Raw genomic sequence first — 14,250 nt, forward strand, 5'->3', positions numbered from 1 at the left:
TCTACATAGTTTTTCTTTAATCACATTTATGTTTGATCAATGAAAACTTCAGCTGTGTTATCATATAATCCAGGCTTCCAACCATCACACAGAACTATCACATATTTATCAAAGAATCACAGATTAAACCCATACTGTAAATGTTATTTTTCAGCGGAGAATATATGCAATTTGACTCTCAAACACACACACACATACACCCACTTACCTGGAATGGTTGAAAACCTATTGTCATACATATTTTCTTATATAAAAAAGAACCTATCCTTTCTTAATGTCTAATGGCTGGGCACTTCATAAATGTCAATTTTATTTTTAATCCAAACAACATAAATTTAAAGAGCAAGATGGCTTCTCTGGCCAATAGGAGGTGACATAGTGAGAATGCTCCTTGTAAAATATAAGTGAAGTTTTGGGGATGTGTTTCCCTTCTTCAGGATATATGTGTTTGTGCGTGTGTGAGAAAGAGATGTAGTTTCACTACTGAAACAATCATGTAGTAGAAGGTGGCAGCAGTTTCTCTATTAAAAAAAAATATGTGTATTTATGGGACAAAACAGAGAGTAGTAAATTCCAAAAAGGCCTTAATTCTGCACTGGTGTCCATGTTCCCTCAATTGTATTATTAAAAATAAAGGTGAGTGTGAGTGTGTGTGTGTGTGTGTGTGTGTATGTATGTGTGTTTGGGAGGGGGGTGTCATGTCTTTAGATCAATTGATAGAATTTTTTTTTACTTACGTAGGATACACACTAGAACGATCATGATCTGCTCCCAGCAGAAGGGATCTTTTACAAACCCTGACTGCAGCAGGTAGGATCTCCAAAACGACCGGCGGGGGCGCACATCGGATCAGAATCGGATCTAAAACATGCCAAAATATGCCCAATTTACATACAATCTGTTGAGATTGTATCAAATTGGGGGAATTGAGACCACATTGTTCTGATGTGTAGCCAGCATAAGGCAAAAACAAAACAACAACAAAAATAAAATGCACAAGAAAAGCAACATGGAAGAAAAACAATTAATCAAAATGGCCTTGTGAACCTATATTAACCAGAGCACTAATTCGCTCCATTAAGTAAAAAAATTTTTCTCCTGTATTGTAGTTTTTGTTTTTTTTCTTCAATTCCGTATCCTTGGTATCAGAAGTAATTAAACAAATAAGAAACCAAACGATTTTGTAATACGCATAATGGCCACTAGATGTCTCTGTTGTATTGGAGAGCTGGCCATAGTACCAGAGACATAAAGTAAATTCCTTTAGTTGTTCCTTGAGGATGATGGCTCTTGAAGTACATAAAAACACAACATAAAAAACTACATGACAATTCACCAGTAGGGTTCTCTAAATACTGCAAAAGGTAAGGTCTTGGTTAAACATTTCACATATAAAAATAAGTCTGATTGTGAGGTCCTTATTAAATGGAATGCTGCTTTTGCTAACCATGTTTCCAAATCCATAAACTCCAAATACTTGAAAAAGTGGCGATTGTTGGTATAGAGAACCGATAAAGCTGAAGTGGGTGTGGTAGGTGAGGTCTCTCCTAATGGGTGAGATATGGATAACAAGCAGAAAAAGAACATGCAGTTTCTTGGCTGTGGTTTGATGCTCATTTAACAGTCCTCCTCCTTTCTCATACTGTGCCAGGCGACTGAGTGGTCTTCTAGGAATAGCGGGCAAGTTTGTTGTAGTTTTGATCCAGATTTCTACACAGACACATCGACAACGTCATGACAAAGAGCTGGGAAACAGACAAGAGGGTATCAGCGTGTTAGAGATTACCAAAGGAATATGTCTGGCAACACACTAGGAGGTACATTTACCAAAGAGGGTGTTTACTATTGCGGAGCTGTTGCCCATAGCAACCCGTCAGATTCCACTTATCATTTACACCTTCTAGAAGATAATAGCTATAATTTGATTGGTTGCTACGAGCAACACCATCCACTTTTGTAAACGCAGTCGTTAGCAAATAAACCCCAGAACTTGCATTTAATTCTACAGAAAAGATACTGTAATCAGAGGCGGAACTACCAGATGCTGAGCACCTGGGCCCCCAAGTACTAAGGGGCCCACCGCTGCCCCTGTCAGCCTCTTCCTGTCACCCACTGTTTTTCCCTGTCACACTCTGCCCCGCCTGTCACCCACTGCCGTGTTGCATATTGTGATCTTGGGTTGGGGTGCAGGAGGTGGCCCAGTTTATATTTTGCACCCTGGCCAACCACGCACAAGTTCCTCCACTGACTGTAATACTGCATATTGTAAATCCAAGAAACACAAGTGGTTCTCCTGTTGTGGGACTATAGGAACCCATTGGAAACTGTAAAGCCATGGACTTCCCAAGTCAGCTGTACTTTCTTAAGGAAGGCATACAACCCCTCCCCCACACACACACACCTAATTTAACATTTAAAATGCACTGACTGAACATACATGTTAATGAAACTGAGAAGATTTGGCTGTAGACCAAAACCACTATCAGTTGTTTGTCACATTGGAGAAATACATTTATAGCTTATTAAAAAACATTGTTGAAACTGCTAGAGAAATTATATTTTGCATGTATGATAGCAAAGTGTTAATGCGTGTCATAAGTACTTGCTCTTCAGCTCATTACGTACAGATGAATGACATTTCCATGTCATATTCTTCCAGAATATACACTAAAGCCCTGTACACACATATTGCTGGCTAAACGGTCACTGAGGGACATATCACCCCTGTTTTTTGTGTGTTGTGGGCGATATTTAGCTAGGAGCATCGATGGCAGTTTATCCAAGAACCATCGATGGCTATAAACCATTCTATTGGCAGCCATCGATGGTTCCCACCATGCGCAGAAGAAACCTTATTATCCAGCGCGCCAGGTATAGTTCTATCACGCATGCGCGCACCTCCCGGCGTCGACGGCCGCCCCGGGCCCGTTCTTCCTCTCTGCATGGGCAAGTAGACGATGGTGAGAACCATCGCCCGGCCGGCTCCTGGCTCCTGCTCCGACTAGGACTCGGAGAGGGTAGTATAGCCGGGCAGCTGGCCAGCAGGGGAAAAAAAATAGCCATCGGATGCCATCAAACTATTCAACCCTCACCTATCGATGCCCAAAACATTGAGTACTAGGTCCCGACCATCAATGTTTTGGGAACGTCGATAGTCGATGGCCATCCCTACCTACTTCCCCATGCTGCAGCCTGACTCAGTGTCTGGCATCAAGATCAGGTAAGCAGCCTGTGGGGTCCAGTTATTATTATAAGGGGGAGCAGCCTGTGGGGGTCCAGTTATTATTATAAGGGGGAGCAGCCTGTAGGGGACCGTTATTATTATACAGGGGGAGCAGCCTGTGGGGTCCCGTTATTATTATACAGGGGGAGCAGCCTGTGGGGGTCCCGTTATTATTATACAGGGGGAGCAGCCTGTGGGGTCATGTTAGGAAAAAACATTTGGTATCCCAATTGCACACTGAGTGAAACATAACTACATATTAATCTGTATGTTGGGGGCCCACACCCCAAACCCAGTATTAGGGACCCCCAGTGACAGAGATGCCTTGACGTACGGCCTGGGGACTTAGCCCTATATCTGCAGATATACGCAACCAAAATCTCTGTGTTATCTGATTAATATGTAGTTATGTTTCACTCAGTGTGCAATTGGGATACCAAATGTTTTTTCCAAGACAGAATTGCCCCTCCCTTTTGGCACCTGAGTGACACACCTCTGTTAGAGCAGCTTACCAACAAAAATGTTGTGGGGTCATGTTATACAGGGGAGCAGCCTGTAGGGTCCTGTTATTATACAGGGGGAGCAGCCTGTGGTGTACTTTTATTATACAGGAGGAGCAGCCTGTGGGGGTCCTATTATTATACAGGGGAGCAGCCTGTGTTGTCCTGTTATTATTATAAGACAGGGGGAGTAGCCTGTGGTGTCCTGATATTATACAGGGGAGCAGCCTGTGGGGTCCTATTATTATACAGGGGAGCAGCCTGTGGTGTCCTAGTATTGTTTTTATTGTTTTATTAATACATATTTTTAAACCGAAAAACCTAAATTTAACGATGCGCTGTTACTTATGGGCCAGTGCTCTGGACTTGCCCCCCAGGCTAAAAGTTGCCAGCCGGCCGCTGTGCACAATGCACTGTACACCAGTGATTTCTAGTCAAAATGAGGTAGAGAGAGAATGAGACAGAATATCGTGTAATTTTCATCCAAAGTCACTGGTCGCTGATGAAACCGGTACACTGAGCAGTATGGTCGCTAAGTGGTACAGTATATTACTGAGAGATATTAAGCCAAAATTGATGAGTAACCAAATTGCACCGTATGTATACAGGACTCACTTTCAGTACCTGTACAGAATATAATAAGCTTATGTGTGGGAGATTTAAATGAGACCACCCCCAGCCCCCACCCACCCAACAAAGCAGGGTCCTGTTGTCTTAAGGATTACACTATTAAACAAGCACTTATGGGACTGATTCTGACACTGCCTCCGTTTTGTACAGAACTGACGCTCCCACTCGCAGCATCTGATGCTTATTTAGACGCAGCACAATGGTGGCTGCAGTTTCTCCGTCTGAGAGTGGCTTCCTGTGGAGCGGCTGTGCATCATTGAACGCAGCCTCTATCTGTGACATGACTGCAGCACACACGCATCGCCTTCTCCACCCCCATTACCACCCAGGAACACCCACTTAAATCCTCAGACTGTAACCCAATTGGGACCCATTCGCTATGTGACTCAGATGCATGTACTGATTTAAAACATTGACCACCTGAATTAGGCCTTATATGAGGACACCAGGCATCACTGAGAAGTGGAGAGAAGGTTTCAGAAAGCTTATGAGTGAAATATCTGGGTAATGTACAGCTTACAGGGTGGGAAGGGTAGTTATGTGTAATGTATGACTTAGAAGTGGGTAACTGCAATATATGGCTGACAAAGGAGTGGGGAATATTTGACTGGCTACAATGCCAATGTATAGTACTATGAGTGTATACTAGATGTATAGCTAGATAACTACACTAAGGGGCATATTCAATTAGCTGCTGTACTTACCGCGGGCTTGTAACAAGCCTGCCATAAGCCCGCAGTCTCCACCTACCACAGACTTCTATTATACCCTCCGGAGGTGCAAACTGAAATCAGCAGTATTCAGGGTATACCCATAGCTCTATGTAGCTATTGGCTTAGTGTGGAAGGAAATGGGCTAACAATTGAAAAGCTCTGTGAGTTCAGGCTCAAGGTTATCTTGCCCATGGTACAATACAGCTAAATTGTCCTCAGTGACAGCTACAATACAGCATACTTTTAAACAATGTGGAGGCATCCATGGAGGCAAAGACTTAGCTATGTTGTGGCCACATGCATTAAGCTCTAGAAAATATCACTTTCCAAAGGGGGTGTTTTTCAGCTAATGTCATCATTTTATAGTGAGAACTATAGAAACCTGTGGGCTTCTGCCCCACCTGCAGTGCACATGGTTTTGTCCATTTGAGAAGGAATTTGCCTCTGAGAGTGAACCAGAATAAGGCCCTCTGTGAGGAGATCTGGAAAACATGCACTGTGTGGGGTCCTGAGGACCAAGTCTGAGAACCTGTGCTCTAACCCCTTTGTGTGATAAATCCTGACTAGTTTTGACAGTAATTGTGAGCAGAGATTTGAAAGTAGAACTGGCATCTGAGGTGACCCAAGAGGTTTTTTTTAGGTTTGCAGTTGGTTTATTGGGCATGGTGAGAGCAGGTTACCTAATAGGGTCCTCTTTTGTTTAGTAACTTGCTCCATCATGCACATTATAATATGTGCTCATATGTGTTTTTTTTCCATTCTGGCCCAGAACTAAGTTCATCTCATCCTGTGTTCTGTAAACATCAGTTAACTATTATAACCATTTGGCAGAAATCCTTGATCATGACGTTGATGAAGTAAAAAAAAGTGTTCTCCCTTCTGTAACTGATATGCAGATCCTGGAAATAACCACCATGCTCCTACTCTAAGCTGGCAATCCAGTTACAGTATGTTGTATGTCTGTGACGATGGTATCAGGTAAATACAGTAGTCATGTGTTCTCCTGCATAATTAGCAGCCTCAGTTCTGTCAAGTGTTACACAATTTGCATAATAGAGCAATCCGAGGCTGACATGCAATGTGTAATATCATAACTTTCTGTCACATAATTTTCTGCTGTACTAGGTGAACAGACCAAATTATTACATTCAGTTGTCATTGTACTAAACTTTTGCAACCAACATTACCAGTAATACCCATTTGGAGCCAAAGTACCTATGTGAGGTAAATTTACTAAGATGGGGCTTGCCCATAGTAGCCAGTCAGATTATACTTCTTATTTATTTAGCACCTTCTAGAAGTTAGAGTTGTACAATTCGGGACTTTATGGCACATGGTCAAAAATCTGGGGCGTGGCCTATCGATCAGGGGGTGTGGTCTCACTTCTGCGAGGCCATGTCCCCATTTCCGCCGCTATGGGGACATGGCCAACGGCTTTGTGAGCTGCTGGCCACGCCCCCAGCCCCTCTGTCTTCGGGAATAGACGATGTACGCATTCGGTCCGGCGGAAATCGATACCTATTATCAATGTAGTCCAATGAGGTGTTACTGTCTCAGTCACACCCCACTTTATTTTGCTAGCTTCAGAACTTGCTCTAGCTTATGACCAGCTAGGCCTATGCCACAACCCAATAACACCATATCTTACACAGCTAAGGAACCATATAGGATTTTTACATTGTTGCAGTTACTGTACCTTGCCAATATTCCGTATAAAAGTCTCTGTAGGACAAGGACATAATGCAGATAAATATTACTATAAACAAGAAACAATACCTAATAGCAAGTTACCTTTCTCCATTATATATATATATATATATATATATATATATATGTATATATACACACACACACACACACACACAACAAACAACAAATGTATATTTTCTGTATGTCAAATCCAAATATTTTCACTGGCACATGTATAATCCCGGAAAGCAGACAAGAAGCACTACAAACAACTCACAAGATTATGCAATGTGACAGTTTCCATTTACTTTGTGCCTGAGAAGACATACAGGGCTTAGCATGCAAGCTACAATGAATGTTTAACATTTTTTATTTGATGCTTTTATTATAATCAGGAAAATGCAACAATATTATTGGTTGTGCGTGTTATTGTAATCCAGTTACTCAGAGGGAGGTAAAAAAAAAAACATTAGATTTTATGTGACAGTGGAAAGAATATTCTACATGCAAATAAATAAAATGAAAAAGCAACTAACCAATAAGGAACATAGCCAGAATCAAACATTAACCCTCTGAAGATCTGCCAAAAGTCATACATGCATTTGTATCATCTAATTTGGATTACTGCAATGCCCTCTACCTTGGTCTCCCAGCAAAATAACTGCACCGATTACAGCTGGTACAAAACACAGCTGCCAGACTGTTACCCAACCAGCCACATAACTTCCATTCTCTATTCCCTTCACTAACTGCCTATAAAATGGCGAATCATCTTCAAGATTAATTTACGGAGTTTCAAAGCCCTACATGACCAAGTCCCAAGACCAGATTACTGCGATCTGTAGATGAAGGACTTTTAGCAGTACCTAGGATCTCCCATAATTCATCTGGGGGTCATGCTTTTAGCCATGTGGCTCCAACTTTATGGAACGCACTTCTCTGCACAGTTCTAGAGGCATCCAATCTAGAATGCTTTATAAACAAAATCAAGACATTCCTGTTTACTCAAGCACTGCCTTCATTCCCTTAAGTATTGTTTATGAAAAGCTTTTCTGTACTTCACTGTTTCTGTATTACATTCATTCTATTAAGTGCATTAGTCCTATTGGAGAAAGAGCACTATATAAATAAAATTATTAATTATTATTATTATTATGTCCTTTCTTATAACTATTGAGCTTGAATATTACCATTGTCTTATACAGAAAAAAGGGATTAACAAAAGTTAATTATGATCTCTCGTCCTGTGTTGTTTCTCAAAGCAGCTGATTGAATCGAGTAGTCAGCTCCCTCTTGGAACAATTGTAGAAAAAAAGGAACAACTGAATCAATTAAAACATATTTAATAACAGTTATATAACAAATATCAGAATTTGATAAATATCAGGAAATAGTGACCATGTGCATCAGCAAATCAACCCAATGGGTAAAGTTATAACCTGCACTGACCCAAAGCAATAATCCCATGTGTTGGAGTCCAAGTAACAAATTAAAGTCCTGGGTGCCACTGGAGGTGCTGATCCTGATGTTTTAGATCAGTGTTTTTCAACCACTGTGCCGTGGCACACGTGTGCCTTAAGCTGTTCTCAAGTGTGCCCCCAGATCTAGAGATGCCCAAACCAGTTCACAGCCACCACCAGTTGAACTGTTATTTACTGGTCTCTTCTTTTCATGTAAAGGGCCAATATAATTTATTTTTGTTACCTGTGGGGACCAGTGTGATTGTTTTTTTTATGGGGCCGAATAGGTTTTTTTTCCCTGTGGGGCCAATGTGTTTTGCTCTGTGGGGATCTCATGGTGTGCCTTGGCAATTTTAAAATATTATTTAGTGTGCCGCAAGGTAAAAAGTTTGAAAATCACTGTTTTAGATGATATTGGACCAGATACAGGAACCTCAACGATCTTGCAGGTTGTAGATCAAGGACTTTCAAAGTGGTGGGATGTGGTGGTCAGAATGCGTATCGCTGATATAGCTAGCAGCTTTATCAAGGTGTTAGTTATATCATCGAAACACGTTGGTACAACCTGGACCTCTGGTACAGAACTTGAATTTCACCTGCTGATTCTTTTGATTCTTTTTGATTCATCCCACCACTTTGGAAGACCTTGCTCTACAACCTGTAAAATTAGCCGCAAGATCGTTGAGTTTCCGGGATGTGGTACAATATCTAAAACATCCAGATCAGCACCTCCAGTGGCACCCAGGACTTTAATTTGCTACTTGGACTCCAACACATGGGATTATCACTTTGGTTCAGTGCAGGTTATAACTTTACCCATTGGGTTGATTTCCTGATGCACATGGTCACTATTTCCTGATATTTATCAAATTCTGATATTTGTTTTTATATACATTTTATTAAATATATGTTTAATTGATTCACTTGTTAGATTGTTTTCATAGTGTTGCTTTCCTTTCTTTTCTACTATTGCCTTATACAGATGTGTCCTCATACTGTACATCATGCCTCAATACACCATGCTGCGGGAGATGCCTGGAGTGTGTGAGCTGACAGGTCCTGTGCAACTCCATTAGCGATGGGCCTCTTTTTTTCTGTGACTTGTTGGCATCTTTGTATGACTTAAGTGCTTAAGCAGACTCTGCTGACTAAAATAATATGCAGCATGCCTATATTCTGTGTGAAACCGCGCTTGTATCTGCATATGAAATGGAAAGTTTCTACATTTTGTATGCAGATAAAGCTGCAGTCAAACACAGAATATCGTTATACCACATATAATTTTAATCAGCATCAGCTGCTTGTGCATTATATTTGCATTGTTTTGTGATTATGATTAATTTTGATGGAAAGAGTTAGATGAAAAGACACTCAGTGCTACTGAATCACATCACGACATGAATAGAATGGGTATTTAACATGCAAGGAGTGCAGATGTAGACATGTTTGGGGATCTAAATATAAGGGATGTAGTCCACCACAGAATGCTGACATGGTAGTAATGCCTAATGCTTTAACCTCCTTTACTTCATCATTATGCTGTGGAAATTTTTGGACTGATTCCATGTTTTACGCTAGTGAGAGGCTGAAGGGTGCAAGTTGTTCCCATTTTATAGAAGGGAAAACCAGGGGTCTTCTTGTCAGCAGGTAGACTTCCTGGCGTCACAGACTAAGTTTCCAGGCTTACTCAGCTGGCCTTCTTGCATCTTGCAGGCTATTGCATTTGGGCAAAAGTGTCTTTCTACATGGAGGTGGAGAAGGGGACAGATATATCAATAGCATATCAGTGTTATAGAGCACAGACCACGGTGTAAGGGAGTGCGTCAGTGTGGTAGAGTGAAGGCCGCAGGGTGAGGGAGCACGTTGGTGTGATATAGCGCAGGAAGCAGATTGAGGGAGTGCATCAGTGTGATATAGTGCAGGTCGCAGGGTGAGGGAGTGAGTCTGTGTGATAATGCGCAGACCGCAGGTTGAGGGAGTGCGTCTGTGTGATACAGCGCCGGCCTCAGTGTAAGGGATCGTATCAGCATGATAGAGCACAGACCGCAGGGTGAGGGTCAGTGTGATAGAACACAGGCAACACAGGAGAGCGTCCAGTTTATATTCCAGCATGGGAGGGGTTTGATAGCGTTTGATGGGGTGGGTCCCCCAGAGATATCAGTGTATGGGGCCCCAAGATTTCTGTTGCAGGCCCTGAAGATACCATCATATAGTAAAGCAAGAAACTCTGTGATTAGCCTTTTATTATGAGAAACACTTTCCAGTTTTTTTTCTCTTGAATTAGGCTGCGTCTTTTTTTTTTATAGAGTCCTATTTATGCTGTTGCTATAACACAGTCACGGCTCAGGGAATACAGTTGCCTGTAGTCTCCCTTTGGGAGGTCATAAGGAGTTTAAACTGGAACACGGATTTATGATTCACAGATTTTCATTTATTTAAGGATTTCTTCCTTCATTTACTTCTATATAGGGCTGCAGCCAATAGATTGAGCAAACCTAAGGATTTATTTGGTGTGTATTACTTTAAACCCTGGAGATGTTTTGTGCATTTGCTACCACCTGTGTTCTAGGATTTACCCAGCAATGTGTACATAGGTCAGAGAACAGAAATGAGGAACACAAGTTTAGAATGTCTGCCCTCCCGCAGTCATGTGCTCACAACATGCATTATGCAGATAAGGGGTCAGCACCACTAGGAAAGGAAACTACAAAAAGTAACATAAAAAATAAGCTGTGTAATGATGACAGAGAGGCAAAATATGAGCACAGGTGTGTTTTCATAAGGGGAGTAGGGCATTGTTTTGGATAACAAAATAACCATGGAATTAATCTGTGACATCATGCTGAAGGTGTTTCATTTACTCAATGGCCATGCTGTAAATAAGGCGGAGATTCAGCAACTAATGGGCCCCATACATCAGCAATTAATTGTGACAATCCTCAGATCTGGAGATGATTGTCACAATTAATCTTGTGTGGGCTCCCCCTTTTGGCGATCCCGATCAAAAATTGATCGGGTTGGCCAATCGATTGCTGAATCAGATTTTATGTTTAATAATCTGGTATTATCTGCGGTTCTTTTTTATATGTGTGGGCATCCCCAATTCGTCTTCTTCATCTATTTAAATTATGAAAAGAAGTAAAACAGCTGAATTGACAATCGATTGAGGTGATGTATGGGCACTTTCCAGATATGAAGATGCAATCTTTAGATGGGAAAAATCTGCAGATCACGGAAATAAATCTGTAATGTGTGGGCAAGTCAAATAGATTGTAGAAACCATTTATCTGGCCAAAAAATCACTGGATCTGGAAAACCATTAATTGTGATTGCTGATGTATGGGGCCCATTAGCCTTTATATATGGATGTAGGGATGATAGTAGTAATGTGGGAGGACCGGGACCCCCTCTATCAGGCCTGGGTAATTAGTACCTTTCCCCCTCTTGGTGCCCCAGTATATATATATGGCTTGTGCATTGATCTTGTGTTTTGAATGATCCAGCTCAGATTACCATACAACAAATCTACTGATAATTGTGCATAGCATTGGATTACTATCAATGCAAGCAGACTAAACAAGTGGAAGACTGATAAGGAAGTATCAGGTGATAGTTTCAGAAGGATATTAACCCTTTGAGTGCCAACATCTCTGTGAGAGATGATCAAAATATTCACTAAAAATGTCACTCATATTTGTTATAAGTTCACATAAAATGTGTAAAAAAAGATTACATTTCCTATAGAAGGTAAACATTACCAGTCATTACTATGAATTAAAATGTTTGGCAATTTTCACACCTTTAAAAAAAATAAAAAATTTACTTGGCGCTTAAGGGTTAATGACTGACAACCTTTCTTGCTAGCCACAATGGTCTTGAACACCATTCAAAGTTAGGTTCTATATGTTCTTGTATGGTCTATACAGGAAAACAGTTATATTTGCAGCAAACCAAAAAGCAATTGCAGCCTTTATTAGCTCAACTTGTCTTAAGCTGTGTACACTCGGCTGCGATATGGGCTGAAATCGCTGGAAATAAGGTCGCTGGGGACCATATTGCCAGTGATGGGAGTGTGCCCCGGCGATAAATCGCCGGGTGCGCGCTCCCGTTTTCAGCCCCCTTCTAATCGCTGGTCGCAGGAGATTTTTTTTAATTTTTTTTTTTTTAAATTAAGTCACCAGAATCGCAGCAGTTCCTGCAAAATACACGCTATCACAAATGCAGAGGTTTCCTGCTGAACCACGCCACACAGAACATGCATAGCAAAAACATAACACAAGACATCACACAAGACGTAACCTGACGGGGAAGAAGAGAATATCATCGGAAGAACTTCTCATTAATCTTTTCTCTAGAGCCAAAGCCAGCATGTGGCCCAGGAACTGCAGAAACTAAAAGGCGAGTTACAAAGCCGGTTAGTAGTGCAAAGCTGTGTACACACGGGGGCGATATATTGCTCAGTGTCTCCTTTTCATCAGTGACTAGAGATGGTCGCTGATGAAAGGGAACCTCTGCCGGGAGAGCCGCAGAGGGAATCAGGTCACAGGAGCAGCGATCATACGGAGGCTAAAAACAGGAGAGCACACTCAGCGATTTATCACCGGTGCACACTCCACTCGCTGGCAATTTGGTTGCTCAGCAACCATATTGCCAGCGAGTAGAGTGTGCCAGCGATTATAGCCCGTGTGTACGCACCTTTAGTCCTTGCCTGCTCATGTTCTAGAATGAGGCAGGTGGGGAGAGTCTCACAGAGTAATGCAAATTATGATACACAACAAATAACTGCATTTAACCTTCATATGAATGGAGTGAGCACATAAAAAAGTAGATGTGACTTAAATTCCTGTAAAATGGGTCAAAAAAATGATGAGTAAAAGTGCCGAACAGGCTCCCACATCCCAAAACATAAAAATTTAGGGCCCCATATAACAATGACGATTATTACCAGTGGCAAGGCCCATCTATAAATGGCATAATCAGTAGAGTGATAAAACCGGTCAGCTAAATTTTTCAATGTTTGTTAAACATTGGAAGGAGGACATCAGTTCTTAAGGGGTATGGGTCATAGGGTCGACAAGAACAAGGTCGACATAGGGTTAGGTCAACAGGGACATTAGGTTGACAGAAGCATTAGGTTGACAGTAAAAAGGTCGACATGGGGGTTTTCACTTTTTTGTCCCGACTGTTGTTGCTGTTGACATGGACACTAAAAAAAGTGCACTCGATACGCTCGGCACACTATTTTATTTCCCCCCCCCCCCCCCCCCATGCCCTAGTGCAGTGATTTTCAACCTTTTTCAACTCACGGTGCACCCAACAAGATTTTGAAATAGCCAAGGAACACGATCAGACCCCATGGGGAAAAACACATTGGCCCTCACAGGAAAACAAACAAACCCATTCACCCACATACTGTATGAAAAAAAACAATCACACTGGTCCACACAGGTAACAAAAATAAAATACATTGGTCCTCACATGCAACCATTTCATTACAGTGGTGGATGTAACCTATTGTGGACACCTTTATCTCTGGGGGCACACCTGAGAACAGCTCAAGGCACACTAGTGTGCCATGGCACAGTGGTTGAAAAATGCTGCCCTACTGGATGGTAGGGCATGAAATACCGCCTGTCGGCACATGTCGGCTCCAAAAAGAAAAAAACCCATGTCGTCCTTTTGACTGTCAACCTTGTGCATATCGACATAATGACCCTGTCAACCTAACCTCACGTCGACCTTCAGTCATGAATATACCATTCTTAAGTGATTGCTAAAGGGATTGTGTTTCATTATGAAATGGGCCTCCTAACCTGATCAACCAATCAGTGGAGCCTGTAAACAGCAGATTATGCAGCTTGGGAGAAATGTATTGAGTCACATGTCTGTGTTCTTCTTGATGCCACGTAATGTCCACGGCATCGTAAGTAGTGCATGTATTCTTGTAGTTGTTACTGTAAGGACATTACACGCCAACAATCAGTGCTGTCACCAGATCAGTATTTTGCGTGGATCTCTAGATATTACAGAGCTAC

At 41.7% G+C, this 14,250-nt stretch overlaps 1 protein-coding gene across 1 annotated transcript in view; it reads right to left on the reverse strand.

Annotated features, from left to right (window-relative positions):
• The window catches only part of LOC146042591 (leukocyte antigen CD37-like), a 102,672-nt gene continuing 88,422 nt past the window's right edge, over window positions 1–14,250 (reverse strand). Inside the window, exon 9 of the mRNA XM_083162664.1 lies at window positions 1–1,745. Coding sequence (XP_083018790.1) covers window positions 1,668–1,745 — 78 coding nt within the window. The 3' untranslated portion in view covers window positions 1–1,667. The remainder of the gene's footprint in view (window positions 1,746–14,250) is intronic.

The sequence above is a fragment of the Crinia signifera genome, chromosome 19, assembly GCF_055691185.1.
Source record: "Crinia signifera chromosome 19, ASM5569118v1, whole genome shotgun sequence".
NCBI lineage: Eukaryota > Metazoa > Chordata > Amphibia > Anura > Myobatrachidae > Crinia > Crinia signifera.